Here is a 20,369-nt window from a genome sequence, read left to right on the forward strand (position 1 = left end):
GAGCCGGGCAGTAGGGCCCGTGGGGGAGGTGGCCGGGCTCTTGTCTTCTGAAGCCCCCTTCCCTGTCCCCAGCACCTGTATGGAGGGCCTCCTGAAGTGCCGAGAGGTGCCTGGCTGCCCCGGCCCTGGGATGTGGGGTTCCTGGGGTCCCTGGGGTCCCTGGGAGGACTGCAGTGTCTCATGCGGAGGAGGGGAGCAGCTCCGCTCCCGGAGACGTGCCCGGCCCCCCTGCCCTGGGCCTGCCCGCCAGAGCCGCACCTGCCACACCCAGGTCTGCAGAGGTGAGCCCCAGCCCAGGTTCCGCCCCTGACGCTCTAACTTAGGTTGGATTCCTACGTTGGCCTTTGACACAGACTCAAAGGTGTCTTTGCCCTCTTCCATCCCATCCGCATGGGCTGCCCTCTCCCTGGGGCCAGTGGTGGGCAGGAGGAGGAGGAAGTAGCCAGATTCAGGGAGGGGAGCCTGTGGGAGGGTGTGACATTGGCCCCGAGGGGCACAACGCAGGGAGGATATCGTGGGCACAACTGGGGAGCCATGGGAGGGCGGGCGCAGGGGCGAGTAAGCAGGTGGCGGGGTGGGCGTCGAAGGAGCCACCGTGGGCAGCACAGGCCAGAGCCGGGCCCTGATGCAAGGGTTGCCCCAGAGGCAGGCTGCCCGGCTGGACGTCTGTACCAGGAGCGCCCCCCCGGCGAGGGGTGCCCCTTCTCCTGCTCCCACGTCACTCGGCAGGTGGGCTGCGGGGAGGGCTGCCACTGCCCCGTGGGCACCTTCCAGCACCGCTTGTCCTGTGTCCAGGTCAGAACCCTCTCAGCCAGGAGCCCAAGCCCTCCCTCCCCTCCCCTCCCCTGCCTTTCCTCCCTCTCACCCACAGCTGCTCAGCCCTGCAGACCCTGTCCTCTGGACAGCGCCGCGCTTCCTCACGTGACCCCAGGCAAGCGTTCGGCCTGCCAGGCTGTCTGAGGCCTTGGCTGCCCGGGGCAGTCAGGCAGAGGTGGAGCTCCCCGAGCAGGCAGCTGGGGTGATGTCACCGGTTCCCTGGAACGGGGGCCTTGCCTGGGCTCCTGCTCTTCAGCAGCGACTCCTTGGCTGCCAGCTCCCGTGGCGGGGGGGGGGGGCTCCCACGTGGAGCCGCCCGTGGCTGGCGTGGGGCCAGGTGCCCCCCTGCCCTCAGGGCAGTTTCCTGCCAGGCCCAGTGCTCTCCACACCATTCAGGCCACAGCCGGGAATCGTGGGTCTTCACTGCCCCCTTTCCCTGCCACACCCCGGTGGGGGAGCATACCCTCACCTTTACTCTGCCCCAGACTCCTTGTCTCCCGCTCTGGGGTCCAGACAACAGGCAGGTGCCAGCTGTGCTCTGCGGAGCTCTCCAGGTGCGTGGGGATTTTGGTCCCAGGCTTTAATCCTAAGCTCGAAGCCGGTGTCGGGTGGCTGCCCCCAGCCAGAGTTCCAGAAGGGCCTGAGCAGCCACCTGCCTGACGTAGAGCTGATGACACTGCGTGAGCTGCAAGAAAGGAAAGGGACACACCGGGTCATGTAGACAGTTATCGGTAAAACTAGGGACCGGGTGTCTGATTCCTGGCTGAGCCTCTTTCCACCTCCGTGTTCTCTCCAAGTCCTGCCCTGGAAGGACTTCTGCTGACCCTGCCTGGGTCCTAGCTAAGTGCTGTATGCAAGAAAGCCACTGGCCATCTCGGGTCAAGTTCATAGGCCACTAGTCTCTCATGTTCACAGCCCTGACTCAGGGAAACTGTCCCATTTGCTCCAGGGAATGCTCTTCTGGGGCCCAGAGCAGCACCCCCAGCCTCACATGCCTTCCTCCCCGCCTCCCTGGGCCGCAGTGCAGACAGCGGGCACCGGGCCTAGACGATTGCACCTTCCCCTCTGCTCCCGCCCCGCCAGGAGCGCCCTTGTGTGCTCACCGCCTCGCTGCTGTGGGAGCTGGGAGCTGCCGGCGCTGACCCTGGGGCTCGCCCCCCCCATTCTGGGAGAGGGTGGTCAGCCCCTTGGGCCTGGGGATGAGTTGGGCTCAGGCCAGAGCCTTCGTACAGGCTGCAGGAACTGGTGAGGGGATGGCGAGAGTGGGGGAGATTTGGAGCCAAGGGAGGGGGAGACACCGGCTGCCCTGCCCTTGCCTGGCCTGACTACCCTTGGATCTGTCCCTTCACCCTTTGGGGCGGATACCCTTGCCCACCCCCCTTTCTCTCAGGGTCTATCCTGCCCGCACCTCACCCCCATGCCCTTTCCCCAGCTCCTGTGTGCATGGGCAGCTGTCTTGCTCGGTGGGGGACTGCTCCAAGGCTGTTGATGGCTTCAGTCCCTGGGGGCCATGGGGCCCATGCTCCCGCTCCTCTGGTGGGCTGGGCACCCGAACCTGCACCCGCCAGCGTGTGCGGCCCTCCCCAGCTCCAGGCAGCCAGGGCTGCGGTGGGCCCCGCCGGGACCTCAAGTACTGCTCTAGCCCAGACTGCCCAGGTGAGGGAAGTGGGAAGGGCGAGTCTCGCTGCGCTTGGGGCCTGGAGGGCCCGTGGGAGACCCAGCAGGAGGGAAGGGCTGAATCAGATAGGGGTGGGTTTAGAACTGGGCCACCAGCCTCAGGTTTGGTCCTGGGGCACTGCAGACTCAGAAACATCCTGAGCAGGGCTTTTCTTTGGCACAGGGGCTGGAGGGTCCACAGTGGAGCCCGTGACAAGCCTTCCAGGTAGCCCAGACTCCGTGGGTCCCAGCCCCAGACTGGCTGTACCCCTCGCACGTGGCCTCCCTTTGGGAAAACAAGCCCAGAGCCTCCTTCCTCCCCAGCCCTGCTTCCCGGGAGGCCGGGAGCCCAGGGTTGACTCAACAGGAGATGCTTCTCCCTCCTATCCTCGCAGGCGGCTGGGGCCCATGGTCCCCATGCTCTCACACCTGCACAGACGCCACTCACCCTGCTTGGCACAGCCGTGCTTGCCTATGCCTGGCAAACTGCACCGGGGGGGGGACGCGTCACAGGAGCGCCCTTGCAACCTGCCCTCCTGCACAGGTGCGCCTTCCAGTCTTGACCTCTGACCCTGACCCGTGTCTGAACCATGGCCGTCCCCTCTAAGCCCAGCATCCTCCCTCCAGCAGCTCATTCTGACCCCCAACCCATGTCCAACCTCCCAACCCCAACATCTAATACCCTTGAAGCAAATACCGAGTTCTCAGACTGATATGGAATCATGAATCCATGTGTGACTCTGGACCCGGGGTGCTCTGTGCCAGGCTGGGCAGCTGTTGGGGCCTCCAGGCCCTGCCCACACCGGCAAACCCTCACTTGTGTGTGTACTGAACACTCACCCAAATTCCCATTGAATCCCTGAGCATTCCGGTGAGTCTGGGACCACGCACGGCCCCCTGAGACCTCGTTGCCAAAGCCTCGAAACAGCCAGTATCAGATCCGAAACAGGACCCCAGAGGTCTGGACGAGGGCCTGGCCGGCCCGGTGGATGAGGAGCTCTGCGCTTGGGCTGAGGCGGGGGAGTCAGGGCTGGCTCCAGCTCGCTTCGTTCCGTCCTGTCCCGGCCCGCAGGGCTGCCCCTGTGCCCCAGCCCTGGCTGTGTGGCTGGGAACTGTTCCTGGACCGCCTGGGCCCCATGGGAACCTTGCTCCCGAAGCTGCGGGGTGGGCCAGCAGCGCCGTCTGCGGGCCTACCGTCCCCCAGGGCCCGGTGGGCACTGTTGCCCCGACATCCTTACCGCTTACCAGGAGAACCGCTTCTGCAACCTGCGGGCTTGCCCAGGTGAGGAGGGCTGCTAAGGACCAGCGCAGGCCCTTCCATGGCCCCAGGTGCCCCTGTGGCGCTTCCATCTTAGCGCGAGAACCCTGCCCCAAGGCTCCTGGTGCATGGGGGGGGGGGCCCTCCCTCTGCCTGAGCTAGATCATCCCTCATGTGGCCCTTCTCTCTGCCATGCAGTGCATGGAGGCTGGTCACGCTGGAGTCCCTGGTCCTGGTGTGACCGGAGCTGTGGGGGGGGGGGGATCCCCGAGGAGTCACAGCTGCTCAAGCCCCCCACCCAAGAACAGGGGTGCCCCCTGTGTTGGGGAGAGGCACCACGCGTGTCTCTGCAATCCCTTGCCCTGTGGTATGGTGGTGGGGATAGCGCATCCCTGGTGGCCTTTGCCCTCTGCACAGCTCTCCCCATCCCACCCCTAATTTAACTCCCACGACACCTTGCGACGGAGACACTCAGTAGCCAGCAGAGAAAACAGGCCCGCAGGGTCGGATGGCGGGATCCGGGTACCGTGCGCGGGGACTCGCTGTGGCCAGGGCTGAGCTGCCAGAATGCTTGCCCCTGCCTGCCCCCACCCTGCACCAGAACTGATTCTCGAAGTTTTGCCCACCCTCCCATCTCCTGAAGAACCACCTAGCCCGGTCAAGATTTCCGGAGGATTTGAGGGTTACAGTCAGGAGTGCACCTGCTCCTGGGGTGTGGGTGGCCACTTGCAGACACGCCGCTCCCAGCTTCGCTTCCTCATTGGTCCTTACTGGTCCTTCCGAGCTCCCCAGTATCCCTCATATCGAACACAAAGGAGCTGTGGAGGTGAGCATGTTCTTAGATGCACAAGTTCAGTCCAGCTCAGTGACATTTTGTGGGTGCCAGGCTAGGTGCTGAGAACCCCCAGGTAGGTAAGAGGGACTCCCTGTCACGCAGAACGTCCCGATCCCACGGGTCTCCCCAGGACTCCACGTTTCCAGGGGCACCAGCAGGGGGAGAGGGCTGGGAGTATAGCTTCGTGGAGGTAAGAGCAGTTCCCGGGCAGGCAGGCGGACGGTTTCTGAGCCCCGGTGCTCAGGGCCCCTCTTGACTCAGGTCCTCCCTGTCTGCTCAGAGGAGGGCTGCCCGGCAGGCATGCAGACGGTCAGCTGTGCCAACCGTTGCCCCCGCCGCCACTCAGACCTCCAGAAGGGGATCGCGTGTCAGGACGGCCAGGCCTGCCAGCCGGGTTGCCGCTGCTCCGAGGGTAGGGGCGGCCCTGGCCCCGCGGCGTGTCAGCGCGGCTCAGTGGGAAGGCCGGTGGGCCCCGGCGCAGCTCTGCAGGGCTGCCTCCCCCGCAGGCTTCCTGGAGCAGGACGGTGGCTGCGTGCCGACTGGGCACTGCGAGTGTTCAGAGGCCCAGGGCCCCAGCTGGGCCCGGGGCAGCCAGCACCAGGAGGCCTGCAGCACCTGCACCTGCCAAGCTGGGCGCCTCTCCTGCACGGCTCAGCCCTGCCCACTGCCTGCCCACTGCGCCTGGAGCCGCTGGTCAGCCTGGAGTCCCTGCAGCAGCTCGTGTGGGCCCGAGGGGCAGCAGAGCCGCTTCCGGTATGGGGCTGGGCCAGGCTAGCGTCACCTCCCCCAACCCCAGTCTCCCACCGCCTGGACTCGGTCTTCCTCTCTGATACAGAGCTCCTGGATCCTGCCCCCCCCCCCCCCCCCCCCCCCCGGCATACCCCCCGTGCTCTGGCCCCAGCTCTTGGCCCGGGTCATCCTTGCTTTCCTTAGCCCCCCCAGGTTTGCCCGTCAGGTGTCTCACCAGGAGACAGCGGAGCGATGAAGGGCCCTGGGCTGTCTCTCACCTTCTCTGCCCCGGGCTCCACCCAGGTCCTCCACATCGGGCTCCTGGGCCCCAGAGTGTCGGGAGGAGCAGTTCCCAGAGCCAGCCCTGCCCTCAGCCCCCGTGCCCACCCCTGTGCCTGCATGGTGCCCGCCTCCACACCCTGGGGGACAGTTGGCTGCAGGGCAAGTGTCAGCAGTGGTAAGCCTGGGGCAGGGGGAGGGACGGGGTGGTACTGTCCTGTAGGAGGGCAGCGTCCCTGAGTCCGGGCTCCTGCCCTCAGCTCCTGCACCCCGGAAGACAGCGAGTGGGGTTCCATCCCAATCCCACCCTCCCTCACCCTCCTAGCCTCAGGCCAGCTTGCTTGCTCTGTCTCACATTTCCCTCCCAGCCCTATTCACCGCTGCCATCCCCCTGTGCGGTGAATGCTCGCCCCCCCCCCCCCCGGCCTCTCTAACCTCACCTGTGCCCTCCCACAGTACCCGGGGCCTGGACGCTCTGGTCCCCCTGGTCTGAATGCCCTGTCTCCTGTGGAGGTGGAAGCCGGGTTCACACCCGGGTCTGCATGGCCTCGGCCGCTGCCCGCAGGGGGGCCCCCTGCCTGGGCCCTGGCACCCGGACCCAGCACTGTGGAGGGCAGTCTTGCCTGGGGCTGCTGGAGGCCTGCTCCTGGGGCCCGTGGGGGCCCTGTTCCCGCAGCTGTGGCCCAGGCCTGGCCTCCTGCTCTGGGTCCTGCCCGTGCCTACGGGCTGAAGTCGACCCCGCCTGCAACGGCACCTTCCTCCACCTGGACACCCAGGCCTGCTACCCAGGGCCCTGCCTAGGTGAGTGTGCATGGGGCAGCGAAGCCCGCTCCCCTGATTGCCTGCCTCAGGAAACTTCAGCAAGTAACATGGTTTCCCAAACCCCAGATTTGCTCCCTCAAATGTGTATCTATCTCCCTCATATTTTGCTAGTTTCTTTCCTCTTCTCACCATCTTCTCCTTTTGAGCTCTTTGGGATGCGCCCCTCGCCCCTGGGTGACAGAGAACACAGCAAATTAGGACTTGTCTGAATTTTTGGCTCCCTTTTGCCCTTTTGCTTTGCAGGGTGTTGGCTGGGGCTGGGGGAAGAGTGAAGGGGAGGGGAAGGAGGAGGGAGGCTGGAGGAGCCTGGCTGGCACCCCCCCCACCTTGGTCCCTAGAGGAGTGCCTGTGGAGCAGCTGGAGCGGCTGGACGTGATGCTCATGCCAGGTGCTGGTCCAGCAGCGCTACCGGCACCAGGGACCAGCGCCCACAGCGGGAGCGGCACGGGAGGGCTCTCCCTGCACGCGCCTGGACGGCCACTTCTGGCCCTGCCCCATGGGCAACTGCTCGGGGTGAGGCCCCAGGAGCGAGACGCCAGACAGCTGAGCCCCAGCAGGGCCTCCCAGCTCCTCTCCAAGCCGACCTCCATGCCCCCGGGCCCTCGGAGCAGGTGCCCTTGCCTGCACTGAGCCGCGCCCTCAGCAGCCCGGTCACTCCCCTGCTTCACCCTCAGCTACTCGCACATCCCATCCCGAGGCTCCGCTCCTCTCCCCTCCCGGCTCCGCTGTCATTTCCCCGCTTTGGAGCTGCAGGCTTTGTCCACTTGTAGCAGCCCCCTGGGCACAGAAGGTCTTGCCCACCTCCTGTGGTGGCCACCCTCCTGTCCCCCATCCGCCAACCCCGGGAGCACCTGCCAGGCCCCTAGCTCCCTGAAGGCCGCATCCTCCACGCAGCTACCTGGCTCTCCGCGGCCCAACCATCATGACCCTTCCTAGAGGCACCGTTGGGGGCCGAGTGGGCACTCGATGGGGCGACACTAGCCAGTCCTTAGGGCAGCCTGGGGGCAGGTTTGCACTCTTACAGGGAGACCCCAAGGGGCCTGGAGGGGATCGTGTCCTGTGTGCTCCGGGCTTGGGCGTGGAGGGTGTCTCTGGGCGACCCCCCACCAGCCTCTGTTCCCCGCACAGAGGACAGCTGCCCACCTCCCTTTGAGTTCCGGGCCTGTGCCCCACCCCGTGCCGGGCTCTGCGCCACACACCTGAGCCATCGGCTCTGCCGGGACCTGCCGCCCTGCCAGCCGGGCTGCTACTGTCCAGAGGTGAGGGGTGGGGCTGGGGGAGGTGCCCCAGGAGGAGGGGGGCTCTGTCCACACTCCTACGCGGCCTCCCTTCCGTGATGCCGGGGCGATGCCCCTCTGCATGGTGCCCCTGAAGAGCCCCTCACATTCTGCCTTGTGCCCACGTGCCCACCACTGGCTCACCCGCCGTGAGCAGACACAGTATGGCACCAGGGTACAGAGATGGCTGCCACACATCCCTGTCTCCATGTCCCCTTCTGCTCAGGGGCTGCTGGAGCAGGCCGGGGGCTGCATTCCCCCAGAGCAGTGAAGCTGCCTGCACCTCACAGGAGAAGGAGCCACGGTGACCCTGGCCCCCGGGGAACGCCTGCACCTGGGCTGCAAAGAGTGGTGAGTGATGGGGTCGGGGAGGCAGCATCAGAGGGCTGGGGTCAGGGGATGGGGGGCGGGGAGGAGGCCCCACAGGGAAATCCCCCAGGCCCCGGGGCCCAGCTCCAACCTCATCCTGCTCCAAATGAGCCCAGAGCCCACGTCGCCCCTACATCAGCCCCCCAACCACCGCTCTGGGCTGAGTCTTGCCTCAGCAAACCTACCCCGACCACCCCCTCCCACAGTGAATGCCAGCACGGAGAACTGCATTGCACCAGCCAGGGCTGTCAAGGTAACTCTGGACTTGAGAGACCAGCTGTCCCCATTTGCCCAGGACTGGGGGCGGGGGGCAGTTTCCCGAGTCTGGAACTCTTAGTGCTGGGACTCGGACAGTCCCAGACAAGCCAGGACAGTGGGTCACCCTACCCTGGCTCCCTGACACCTCCTACAGCCTTTCCCATTTCCAGCCCTTCCTGGTCGTAACTGGGGCTCCTCCCTCCCCATCCACTGGGATCTGTGGTCAGGGGGAGGGTCCCTGGGAAGGTGCCCACTCGCTGCCCTTCCTAGGTCTTCTTCCTCTGAGTGGGTGGTCCGAGCGGTCACCCTGTGGGCCCTGCCTGCCCCGTGGCGTGCTGGCCCCTGCCTCCAGGACTGTGCTAGAGGAGCGCTGGTCTCAGCACCCAGCTGGCCGCTCCCCGACCTTGGCCCCCTGGCTGGCTTCGGGGCAGCACCGCCATCGCCTCTGTTTGGACCCTGAGACGGGGAGGCCGTGGGCTGGAGACCCAGACCTCTGCACTGCACCACTCAGCCAGCAGCGCCTCTGCCCGGACCCGAGGGCCTGCCGTGGTAATGAGGAGGGGCAGAGACCAACAGGGCAGCAGGGAGCCTGAAATGAGAGTGGTGGGGCACCTGGCCAGGTAGGGCTGGGCCATGCTGTTTATTTCAGTAGCCAGGGGGTTAGCAGGCCTGCTAAGCCTCCTGCTTGCCCCCAGGGCCTGCTGGATTTCACGCTGGGTGGGCCCGCAGCAGGGAGCATCCATGCAGCCACTGAAAAAAGGAGGAAGGGGGTCTGAGGGGCTCAGGGCATGTCAGAGTGTCTGCAGGGCTAGAGCCTGAGGCCTTGGGGTGGAAGCAAGAGGCAGAGGGGAGGTGGGCCCTGGGTACTGACTTCCATTTTGTCTCCCCAGACTTAGGCCAGTGGAGTCCTTGGGGGCCCTGGAGCCCCTGCCAGGTGCCCTGCAGTGGGGGTTTCCGGCTACGCTGGAGAGAGGCAGCGGCACCCGCTGGAGGGGGCTGCCGGGGGCCACGGGCTCAGACTGAGAGCTGCAATGTGGGGCCCTGCCCAGGTAACCCCCATGGCAGAATCTGGGGGGGAGGGGCCAGGGACTGTAACATACAAGATAGCGCCTGAGCAGGATGTTTGTTGCCTCTGCTGCTAGAGGCATGCGGGGGAGGGGAGGGTGCTGTCCCGGGGGGCCCAAGAGTTGGCCCCCAACACAGACTCCTACCTTCTGGTCCTCAGGGGAGAGCTGCGAAGCCCGGGACACCGTGCCCACCCTTGACTGTGCCAACCGATGCCCCAGAAGCTGTGCCGACCTCTGGGACCACGTGCGGTGTCTGCAAGGGCCGTGCCACCCAGGTGGCCAGGCCATGCCTGCAGCCCAGCCTGGGAGCTCTAGGGCCTCTGAGCAGGGCAGCTTGCTTCGCTGCCTCCTGCTTCCAGAGAGCGTGAGACCCGTGGGCGGGGGCATGCTCCTGTACTGGATCTTGGGTGACAGGGCAGCAAAGTGGATCCTTGGGTCACTTTCGGCAACTGGGTAGGGCTCCTGCAGAGAGCGAGCCTTAGCCAAGATGGGCTGTGTCTGTGAAGATGCTCTCAGGCAGCCTCAAGGGTTCCTGGGGTGGGGCCCACACAGGCTAGAGCGACCCCTTCCTGTGCTCCAGAGGTGGAAACAGTGTGGGGGCTGGGGCTGGGGCCGGGGGAGGGTGCGCCTGAGGCTTTGGACTCTGACGGGCGGCCAGGGGGATCCTCTGTGTGTGCCTGCGGAGCGTGAATCTTGCTTCTGCTCCCCACCCCCAGGCTGCCGCTGCCCGCCTGGCCAACTAATACAGGATGGGCCCTGCGTGCCCATCTCCTCCTGCCGCTGTGGCCTCCCCAGCCCCAGTGCCTCATGGGCGGTGGCCCCAGCTGAGGTGGCACAGGTGCACTGCCAAAACTGGTATGGCTGCCCACCGGTGGCCAAGCGGGGGGCTCGGGAGCTTTGGGTGGGAGGCTTGGGGCAGGTCAGGGTTATGGGCATTACTGGGAAACAAAGGCTCTGTTCCCCTTGACTCGTGCCCTTGACCCCTGTCCACAGCACCTGTATCAACGGGTCCCTGATGTGCCCACACCACGAGTGCCCTGTCCTTGGGTCTTGGTCAGCCTGGAGCAGCTGCTCTGCTCCCTGTGGTGGGGGCACTACGGAGGGTCATCGGAGCTGTGAGGAGGGTCCTGCGGGGATACCATGCCAGGGCCGGGACACAGAGCAGCGGCAGGAATGTAACCTGACGCCCTGCCCTGGTGAGCACCTGGGGTGGTGGGCACCTGCCCCTTCCCTCTAGTGCCGCTGAGCTCTGGCCCCCGTCCCAGCTGGCCTTCGCCAGGGCAGGGGGCCAGTCGGGAGACAGTCCCTTCCCCGGGAGCAGTCCCTTCCTCAGGACTCCACCTCACTGTCTGTGCGCTCCCCCCCACCCCAGAGTGCCTACCTGGCCAGGTGCTCAGAGCCTGTGCCACCGCGTGCTCACGCCTCTGCTCGCATCTGCAGCCTGGTGCCCCTGTGTGCAGGAACCCTGTCAGCTTGGCTGCGGCTGCCCTGGAGAGCAGGTATGTCCAGGTGCCGTGTCCCGACTCCCGTAGGGGGAGCAGCCCGGTGGGGGGAGGGGGAGAAGTGGGTCTGAGTATAACTGGAGCCCGCACCACCCCAGCTGCTGCACAGTGGCACGTGTGTGCCCCCCGCTGCATGCCCCTGCACCCCGACCTCTCTGCCGTGGGGCCTTACCTTGCCCCTTGAAGAGCGAGGCCCGGGAGCTTCCCCCAGGGACTGTGCTCATCTGGAACTGTACCCGCTGGTGCGGACCAGGGGGCTGAGGTGGGGAGGGGGTGGAGGGCAGGGCTGCTGAGAATGGCGGTGGGGAGCAGGGCCTCGGAGGCATCGGAACCCATGCTTCTGTCTTCCCAGCATCTGCCGAGATGGAGCCTTCAACTGCTCCCTAGCCGACTGTCACGGTGAGATATGGCTGTCTAGGCCCCTGCTGGTCCTTCCAAAGGCGGGGGGCGCGGGGCGGTGGGGGGTGGTTGGCCCTGCTGAGGACAAAGGCAATGCTATCTCTTTCAAGAAGCCCCTTCCCTGCTCTGTCCACAGTGATGTTGAGGGCATTCCTGTGTGTGCCCAGAGCAGGGCTGTGAGCGAGGCAGGAAGTGGAGGGTTCTTTCCCTGCAGAGGAGGAAGCAAAGGTTGAGAGCATGAGCTAAGACAGGGTCTTTGTCTGGCAGTCCCCCGGGCAGGTGGTATCTGCCCTGTGCTGTTTTGCCCCCATCTGGTCAAAGTCAACAGGCCTTTGCTAAGGGCTCACCTGTGCCCCGCCCTGGCACCCTGGGCTCTGTGTGGATTCAGAGGCACACAGGTATGGTGGGACCCGAGCACCCCAGCCTGGTGCTGCTGCTGAGGGCAGACTGACCCACCAGAACAGAGACAGGAGACGGTTTCTGGCCCACTGACAAGCAGGCTGCACCCACAGGACGGGAAATCAGTGCCACCAGAGGAGAGGTCACGGTGGACAGGACTAGTCAGGGGAGGCTTCCCGGAAAAGGCAAGATGCGAGTTAGGCCCTGCTGGTATTTGGGAAGGTGCGTGAGAGCAGAGGGCTGTGTTTGGAGGCCCTACAAGTGCAGAGTGGGCAGCACTGGGGAGGGAGGAGGGACTCTAGGGGTGCCTGGCGTGGGACGGGGGAGAATCAAGGCTGGACCTAGGGCTGACCTGAGTGGTGGTGGTGGTGGTGGTGGGGTCTTCCCTGGCAGAGTGCCCCTCCGGGGAAATGTGGCAGCAGGTGCCCCCTGGGGAGCTGGGGCTGTGCGAGAGGACGTGCCGGGAGCCCAACGCCACGGAGATTCAGGGCAGCTGCAGTGCGGGGCGGGCCCCGGGCTGTGTGTGCCGGCTCGGGCACTTGCGCAGCCGGGCGGGCCTCTGCGCGCCCGTGGACCACTTGCGAGTGCTGGCGCCACGGGCATCCCCACCCGGTGAGGCGCCGCTGCCCCTCCTCAACCCAGGCCTCCCTCCCGTCCGCGGGCTCCTCCGCTCTATGCCAGGGCCATCCCACTGGGACAGTCTCTGGGCTCTGTCGGCCCACCTCCCTCCTGAAACTCCTGTTGCCGCCTTCAGTCGCTGGCTGCTGGTTTCAGGGAGGGGGTAGTAGCGTAGAAAAGCCTAACCAGCAGAGAGATGGAGATCGAGGCGGAGAGGAGGATGTCCCGCATTCTCCCCAGCCCCGATCCGAATGGCAGGAGGACTGTGACAGCTGCTGCTGCCTCCGTGGGAGGAGTGTCTGCACCCAGCGCTGCCCACCCCCCCCCACCTGTGCCCAGGTACCGCCAGCAGCCCTGCTGCCCTCTCAGAGCAGCTCCCTGGGGTCCTTCCTCCGTCCCTCCCCAGAGGCTGGTCTTAGGGCCTCGAGCAGGCAGTGCCGGGGCACCTGGGCCATCCTCCTGAGTGGGCTGGGGACCACTCCCTTTGCAGGGCGAGGTGACCGTGCAGGAGCCAGGGAGCTGCTGTCCCACTTGCCGCCAAGAGACTCTGGGTATGCCGGGGACCTGGGGCACTTCCTGCCGTGCCTTTTCCTGCTCTGGGCCCTTCTCCCAAACTACCCCCATGCCCACCCTAGGAGGCCTGCCTTCCCCAGTGCAGCCTACCATGAGGATTAGGGGAGTGGAGACCCCTAGCGCTGCCTCATGGCGCCTGGCCACCCCTGTCCCAACAGCCGCAGGTGCCCCTCGGGTCCACACGCTGCTGTCCCCTTCACACAGAGTCCCCTCATGTTGGCCTTCTCTCTCTGCCGTGCCCCCACCTCCTGCATTCACCTGCTCCTCCCCACAGAGGAGCAGTCAGCCTCCTGCCGGCATCTCACTCACTGAGCTGCGCAACCTCACCAAGGGCCCCTGCTACCTGGACCAGGTAGAAGTGAGCTACTGCAGCGGGCACTGTCCACCCAGCACCGGTGTCATGCCTGAGGTGAGCCAGGGGGCTGCCGTGCACCCTGAGGGCCTACCACGGCGAGCCTAGACCTGGGCAAAGACCCCGGGGACGTGAGGGATGCAGTCAATCTCAAGGGGATGCAGATCAGAGCCCGGGTGACTTTTCACCAAGGTGGTGGTCTCCACCTGCTGCCTGGCCCTGTGACCTCCACCGGGCTTGGGCTCCAGAGCAGGCCTCCACGCCTGCCAGGGGGGTCTTCTCCTGCTGTGGGCCTACCAGGACATGAACAGGAAAGGCATAAATTAGGAGCTAAGTTAGGCTCCGAAATCACAGCCCAGCCTATACTGAGAAGCTCTGTGGGACAGGCCGTTTACACACAGCCTCCTCCCAGACATTCCTGGCAAGGCGTTATGAGCATGTCCCAGGAGACGGATTGAGCCCTGCCCTGCACTTGCTCTCCTCAGAACCCTCCCAGAACCCTGCTTCTCCCCGACCCGGCTGGCTCCCGCGCTTGGCGAGGAGTGTTGGGATCTGGCCCTCCCCGGGATGGGAAAGGCGGCCAGGGGGAAGGCGGGGGTTTTGGGCAAACGCGTTTGGCCCCGCCCCAGCCCAGCCCCGCCCCCCCCCTCCCCGCAGGAGCCGTACCGGCAGAGCCAGGGCGGCTGCTGCAGCTACAGCCTGGACCCCGAGAGCCCCGTGCGGATCCTGACCCTGCGCTGTCCCGGCGGCCGCGCGGAGCGGGTGGTGCTGCCCGCCATCCGCAGCTGCCAGTGCAGCGCCTGCCAGGGTGGGTGTGGGCGGGGCCGGGCCGGGGCGGGGGCAGGCGGGGGGCTCGGAGGGGGGGGCTCCGGGGGCGGGGCGGGGCCGGGGCGGGGCCGGCACAGGCCTTCCGAAAGGCGGTCCGTTTCCCAACTCGCAGGCCCCCGCGGGATTCTGCCTTCTTGACCCCTTCTGACCCGCTCCATCCCGCTTCTTGGCTCTCTTGTTGGATTCTTCTCCAATCATACGCACGCTTGGGGCTTTGGAGTCAGTCAGAGCTGCTTCACAGCAGCCCGTCTCTTTCCTTCCTTGCTCAGCGTCCGTGACCTCAGCCTCACCGCCTGGCTGACAACGTGCACGGGCTTGTTGGGAGGGCTTAGTGAGAGCGCACGTGTGAAGCGCCTGCCAGGTGCTCGGTTCTCGTTAGGTACCCGGGGCCACACTGTGGCAGGTGAGAGAAACAGGTGCAGGGACACTGGTACCGCCTGGACGGAGCGCAGGGCAAGAGCTGGCCTTTCTCTGGCCTTCCTCCTGGCGGGTCTCCCTCTCCTGCCAGTTTGCGCCGCTGTCCACCCCTTCCGGGCCTGACCACTGCCTCCTTGCTAGTGCCTCTCCCGCTCATTCGTCCTCCAGGAGGTGACTTCTCAAAGCACTGACGGCTCCGCTGCACGAGGCTGCCTCCACCCCTCGTGTCATCACCGGGCTCGGAGGCACTGACTCCCTCCTCCCGTGCCGACCCGCCCACTCCATGCCCTGGTACCAGCATCTCCCAAATAAAGTGACACTGGTAGCAAGCCCGTGTGCAGAGTCTGCCTCTGGGGACAAAGGGGTAAGGGGGGCAGAGTGGGTCTGAGCCCTGACCTTGACCTGCACAAGGACTGTCTCCAGGAGGCTTCTGTTAATCTGCCATGCTGGTGAACTTGGGCGAGTCACTTCCCATGTATGTGCCTCAGTTTCCACATCAGCAGGTTGCACATAAAGTCTGAAGTTCTCTGGTGCATGGCTTCTGCTGGCCAGTTCTGCCCCTTCGTCCCGCAAAGAGCCCTCTCCCAGTCTAGTTGGTGCTGCCCAGCTCCACCACCCTCTCCTGCTTCCAACTGCCATTTCCCCTCATCCAGAGAAGAGTTCAGCTGGTGGGTCCCATTCCTTGTCATGGACACTCCATGTGGATAATCCATTCAGTTCTCACCCCTTTATATACAGTGACCTTCCCCTTCACTCCACGAACTCAGCTGTTTTCAAACACTTTCCAATATTTACTTACTGATCACGACTTCCCATCCTTCCAGCTTACGTGCTCTAGTGCCCCACTGCTATCATTTATTCCAAATTCATTGAGCCCACCAGGTTCTCACTTTTCATTAGCTCCCTCCTGTCTCCCCTCAGGAGTCACCGTCTGCATGGTGATTCTCAGCACCAACTGCGCATTAGAATCACCCGAGGAGTTTTGAAACCCTACCAATGCCCAGACCCCATCCTGAGCCCATTAAATCAGATTCTTTGGAAACCTCGTGGGTAATTCCATGTGCACCTAGCTGGAACTGAGAACCACCTTTCTGTCATTATAAATCACTCCAATGCAAGTACTGTTAAATCCCTCACTTTTCTATCTCCATTCATCCCCACCTGGCAATATTCTAACTCAAAAATGTGCCCAAGTTTCTGCTTCTAGACAGAATTTTGCAGATAGGCTGTTTTTACCTTGAACTTGTAATCACAAACCTCAAACAGGCCTTTAATTCAATTTGACCCTCCTACCTCTTCTGTTTCCCTGTAAACTCTATTTCCTGTTCTCTGCAATGACTATGCATGCCTTCTCTTCCCCACTCCCCCGTCATTTTCATGAGATGACCTTGTCCCACAGAGATGTCATCAGATGGGAAAATCTATAGCACATCCATAACAAAACAAACCGACATCCACTCCAGCTGTTCCTTCTTCCCTCGTGGTGTCATCTAGAAGTATCCCTACCCCTGGAAACGGCCCTTGATGCTGTGGTCCTGGCTCCTCTTGCCTCCTCAAGGTCTTGGGTCCTCGCATTGCCCCACCTGGGCTTAACCATCAGTTCCCTTCCCAACAACAACAGAAACACTATCCCGTGTCTCGCATCTTAGCCTCCTCTCTTGACCCGGTGTTTCCCTCTAGATACTGCCCCATCTTTCTGTACCTTTTCATGGAGAGCACTCTTTCAGTTACCAACCCTAGCTGTCTCAACCACCTTACCTCCAGTGTTTAAACCCCCAAACAAGAATCTGTTATAAGGAGACAGGGATAACTCGGGCAGAAATACGGCTCTCTGAGGTACATACAGAGAGGGATGGCTATGGCTGAGCTGGGAGCTGGAGATTAGAAGGCCACCTGGAGTCTTCGATCTCATTTCAGAGCATCTGTCTCATTTTTCTTTCTCAGAAGCACAGACTCCCCTACCGGTGACTGCACCTGGCCAGAGGGAGGCTGCTCAAAGCACACGAAGCTATGAACTGAATTGTATTCCCCCCAAACTCCTCTGTTGACTCCCCCCTAAACCCCAATGTGACTATATTTGGAAATAGGGCCTATACAGAGGTAATTAATGTTAAATGAGGTCAGGAGGCTGATAGGATTAGTGTCCTTAGAAGAAGAGACACCAGAGAGCTCATTCTCTCTCTCATTCTCTCTCTCTCTCTCTCTTTCTCTCCCTGAGAACACACAGAAAAGAGGTCATATAAGGACACAGCGAGGTGGTGCCACCTGCAAGCCAGGAAGAGAAATCTCACCAGAACCAACCAACTGGAGACTTCTAGTCTCCAGAACTCTGGGAAAGTAAATTTCTCTATGTTGTTATGGCAGCCTGAGCTGAGGTCAAATATTACAGTTCTACTCACATGGATTGAATGCTCTCACATTTCTAGAAAAGGTATTCCCATTGACCCCTGCTGAGTTTAGCTCTATTCAACCCTGGCTGGAAGAGCAGAGTCGTATAGTATAATGGAAAATGGTTACTTGGGACCTGCTCAGGGGTGATACTCAAAATATTTAACAATCAGTGTGGCAATATGTATTAATAAAAATTTTAAACATAAACTATGCTTGATTTTTTTATTTAAAACTTTGAATTGTGACTTAAAACGCATACATGTAAAAGTACATCAAACATTTTTATAGTTAATTTTACCAACACCTTTATAATAATCACTTCCTTATTTTCTGTCATTTTTCCCTCCATGTATACATAAAGGGAAGGCCATGAGGGAGCTTTCTGGAGTGCTGGAAATCTTCTGTATCTGATCTGAGTGGTGGCTACCTGGTACGCATGCAAAAACACATCAAGTTATACCCTTAAGATTTCTGCACTTTACTATTTATTATTTGTACTATGATTATTATACATATTACACCCATATATATTACAAACTAAACAATATGTTATTATAATAACTTCAAATAGTTTTTTATGTCTGTAACCAGGGCACAGGGGTTCAAGGGCATCTGGCTCCGGGGGTCCCAAGCAGACCAGGTTCAGCCACTCACTGCAGACAAAAATCCAAAGACAGAGATGAGCAGTGGTGAAAAGAGAAAGGAATTTATTTCAGTGAGGCCAGCACCAGGAAGACAGCAGACTAATGTCTCAAAGACTATCTCCAAAGTGCTGAAAATACTTCTAAGTTTATAGAAGGCAAATGTGGGACAAAAGTTGATGGGCACATGCAGGTGGGCAGGAAAGGTCAGGTTGATCAGTGTCTTGAGGTCGGTCACGTGGGGTCTTGCTGGCTCAGGGCAGCGGTTACTGCTCGAGGGGACAGTCTTTGTTCCCATCACAGAATGCTTTGCCTGAGTTAAGACATGAGCTGGAAAGAACTGAATCAGTTAGGAAGTACAGACAGGTCAAAATGGAGGCAGGTGAAGTCTTCTTTCATGTCTTTTAAAGAAGATTAGAGAAGAAAGAGCAAGTATATTTTTATGGAGTTTGGTCTTCTTTCTTTCCTCCTTAAATTCACCCTCTAGGGCGCCTGGGTGGCTCAGTTGGTTAAGCAACTGCCTTCGGCTCAGGTCATGATCCTGGAGTCCCTGGATCGAGTCCCACATTCGGCTCCCTGCTCGGCAGGGAGTCTGCTTCTCCCTCTGACCCTCCGCCCTCTCATGTGCTCTCTCTCTGTCTCAAATAAATAAATAAAATCTTTAAAAAAAAATTCACCCTCTACTCTGCAGTAGGACTGATCCAACTAAAGTGCAAATTTGCCCACACCATTCACTGGCTTAAAACTCATTTCAAACTCCCTAAGGGAGCATACACTGCCTTCCACATCCAGCCCCCAAGTATCTCTCCAGTGCCATTTCCCATAATTTCCTGTCTCACACCATCCCTGCACACACCACTTGCTCAGCTGTCTGGCTTTGCTTATGCTATTTCTTATGGCCAACTGCCCTCTTTGCAACACATTTCTCTCCCTCCCCCCGCCCACCCCCGTTTTAGTTAACTCAGGCTACCATAACAAAATACCAGAGACCGGGTGGCTTAAACAACAGACATTTATTTTCTCACTGTTCTGGAGAATGGGAGTTCAAGACCAAGATGCCAACATGGCTGGGTTCTGGTGGGGACTCTCTTCCTGGCTTACAGACAGCTGCCTTCTCGCTGTTTCCTCATATGGCAGAGAGAGACAGCATGCTCTCCTGTGTCTCTTCTTGTAAAGACACTAATCCCATCATGAGAACCCCATCCTCATGATCTCGTCTAAACTTAACTACCTCCCAAAGGCCCCACATCTAAATACCGTCACATAGGGGTTACATACAAATTTGGGGGTACACAATTCCATCCATAGCACTTCACCTCGCTACCGCCTACCCCTTAATTCAGTTCAGGTGCCACTTCCTCAGGAAATCCTTGACTAACCATCCCGTAGATTCCCACAACCATACTCTAGACAGTGACAAAGTGTGCGTTAGTGGGGTCTTGTGCTTACCTCTTTCCTTGCACTTGTGTCTTTATTTTATAGTTATCTGCTTCTGGTCAGTTTCCCCAATAGACTATAAGCTCCTCGAAGGCAAAGATTTGTTTCATTCAGCTGTGCATTCCCAAACCTTGCACAGTGCCTGGCACGGGGCAGGCAACCAACGATGCTTTTTGAATGAATGTTAAAAAAAAAAAAAATCCCTTCTAGATTAAATAAAATCTGAAACCTTCAAGGCTGACGCTGGCCCTAAAAGTGAGAGGGAACAGACACAAGATCAGGCATTCTCATAGCCCAAAGAAAACGATTTGCCATCAATGCACGGTCTGGGAGAGCGTGGTGCGGGAGCTACCTAACAACCACGGTCCTCCAGCTAGGCGGGAAGGGCGGAGAGCGAGCTGCTCGGCGTCCAATCAAGGCCCCGCATTTCGGGAGCCAATAGCGGTTTGAGAACCGCTTAACTAGGCGGGACTACGCTTCCCGTGATGCCCCGCCGTCTAGGGCCAGGCGGCTGCCGTAAAGCGGTTCGCTCGGTACGGCGCTAGTCCCAGCCGCTCGCCTCTCCCGGCCCAGGGAGCGCTACCGCTCTCCCGACGAGAGAGCGCGAGTTCCTGGCGGTGCGCGCTCCCCGTCCGGGCGCCCTGCCCCCTGGGGGCCCCGGTCCCCAAGGTGGTCGCGGCGGCGGCATCTTCAGGCCAGGCCGCGGGGGGAGGGGGCGGACTGGAGGCAGTGGCGGGGTCAGCACCGGCCACCGCAAGCGGGGCCATGGAGCCCAGGGAGTCGGGGAAGGTAGGCCTGGAAGGGCCCTGGGGCCGCCCTCTCCCCTCCGGTAGATCCCTGACCTGGGCTCCGGCGAGGCGGGCGGTACGGGCGGAGTCCCCACTGATGAGCCAGCCTTGCAGGGAAGGACTCGCCCGCTCGCCCGCCACCTCTTTCCTCCACTCGGGCGGCCTTCTCCCCGCGGGTGTCGCAGGGAGGAGCGAACGCACCGGCCCCGACGCCCCGCGCGGCCTCCTTGTCCCCCCCGCCCCTCCCGCTGGCCGAGCCGTCCTCTGCCCAGTGGCCCGCTCGGTTGATGCTGGGGTGGGTGACCCCGCTCAGTGTAATGATGTAAAGGTGCTTCCTGTTTTCCCACACCTCCGTCGGGAGTTTCGAAGAGGCCCAGCGTGTTTTAAGGCTGGTTAAGACCGAAGTGGAAGCCAAGGGGTAGGGGTTACGGAGAGGCAGGGTAAGGGTTTGGCCCTGACTACATAGATCCCCCTTCCCAAGAAAGGGCTGAGAAGAAAAAGAGAAGGCATCTGGCGTATTTCCTGCCCACTTAGAGTTGCTAGCTTATCTACTTCGTGTAGTAGTGGAATCGCCTGGAAGCATATTCCATAAACTTCCTTCAGGCTTGGGGCAGGAGGCTGTGAGCTGGAAGAAAAGGTGGGAGAAAGTGCCTGACGG

General features: G+C 61.5%; 2 protein-coding genes and 1 long non-coding RNA gene across 7 annotated transcripts in view; 2 read left to right on the forward strand and 1 right to left on the reverse strand.

The window, feature by feature from the left end:
- The window catches only part of SSPO (SCO-spondin), a 51,769-nt gene extending 37,031 nt beyond the window's left edge, over positions 1-14,738 (forward strand). The window contains 39 exon segments of the mRNA XM_073898559.1: positions 73-281; positions 644-795; positions 1,900-1,971; positions 1,973-2,061; positions 2,249-2,472; positions 2,657-2,698; positions 2,868-2,965; positions 2,968-3,016; positions 3,545-3,754; positions 3,929-3,981; positions 3,983-4,097; positions 4,846-4,977; positions 5,072-5,318; positions 5,598-5,643; positions 5,645-5,751; positions 5,834-5,860; positions 6,025-6,374; positions 6,734-6,913; positions 7,524-7,654; positions 7,899-8,023; positions 8,248-8,294; positions 8,570-8,848; positions 9,190-9,348; positions 9,525-9,641; positions 10,083-10,221; positions 10,360-10,562; positions 10,739-10,813; positions 10,816-10,865; positions 10,967-11,056; positions 11,058-11,110; positions 11,221-11,267; positions 12,060-12,244; positions 12,246-12,278; positions 12,525-12,623; positions 12,775-12,835; positions 13,132-13,157; positions 13,159-13,266; positions 13,867-14,017; positions 14,623-14,738. Coding sequence (XP_073754660.1) covers positions 73-281; positions 644-795; positions 1,900-1,971; positions 1,973-2,061; positions 2,249-2,472; positions 2,657-2,698; positions 2,868-2,965; positions 2,968-3,016; positions 3,545-3,754; positions 3,929-3,981; positions 3,983-4,097; positions 4,846-4,977; positions 5,072-5,318; positions 5,598-5,643; positions 5,645-5,751; positions 5,834-5,860; positions 6,025-6,374; positions 6,734-6,913; positions 7,524-7,654; positions 7,899-8,023; positions 8,248-8,294; positions 8,570-8,848; positions 9,190-9,348; positions 9,525-9,641; positions 10,083-10,221; positions 10,360-10,562; positions 10,739-10,813; positions 10,816-10,865; positions 10,967-11,056; positions 11,058-11,110; positions 11,221-11,267; positions 12,060-12,244; positions 12,246-12,278; positions 12,525-12,623; positions 12,775-12,835; positions 13,132-13,157; positions 13,159-13,266; positions 13,867-14,017; positions 14,623-14,645 — 4,603 coding nt within the window. The 3' untranslated portion in view covers positions 14,646-14,738.
- Positions 14,739-17,540: 2,802 nt separating this feature from the next.
- On the reverse strand, positions 17,541-19,875 carry LOC141373927 (uncharacterized). The gene is made up of 3 exons (XR_012380394.1): positions 19,766-19,875; positions 18,936-19,172; positions 17,541-17,816 (listed from the first exon to the last, which is right to left on the reverse strand). It is a non-coding gene; the product is annotated as an uncharacterized lncRNA (long non-coding RNA).
- The window catches only part of ZNF862 (zinc finger protein 862), a 35,662-nt gene continuing 34,756 nt past the window's right edge, over positions 19,464-20,369 (forward strand). For 2 of the 5 annotated variants that reach the window (XM_073899342.1, XM_073899346.1), the window contains exon 1: positions 19,594-19,712. Coding sequence is in view for 1 of the 5 variants with exons in the window: in XM_025854865.2 (XP_025710650.1) it covers positions 19,689-19,712 (24 nt within the window). In the remaining 4 variants the exon portion in view is untranslated. The other 3 variants (XM_073899347.1, XM_025854865.2, XM_025854866.2) reach the window with 3 other exon arrangements.

This window comes from Callorhinus ursinus, unplaced genomic scaffold, assembly GCF_003265705.2.
Source record: "Callorhinus ursinus isolate GAN/ISIS: 27379988/994484 unplaced genomic scaffold, GSC_fseal_2.0 scaffold12, whole genome shotgun sequence".
In the NCBI taxonomy this organism is placed as follows: Eukaryota; Metazoa; Chordata; class Mammalia; order Carnivora; family Otariidae; genus Callorhinus; species Callorhinus ursinus.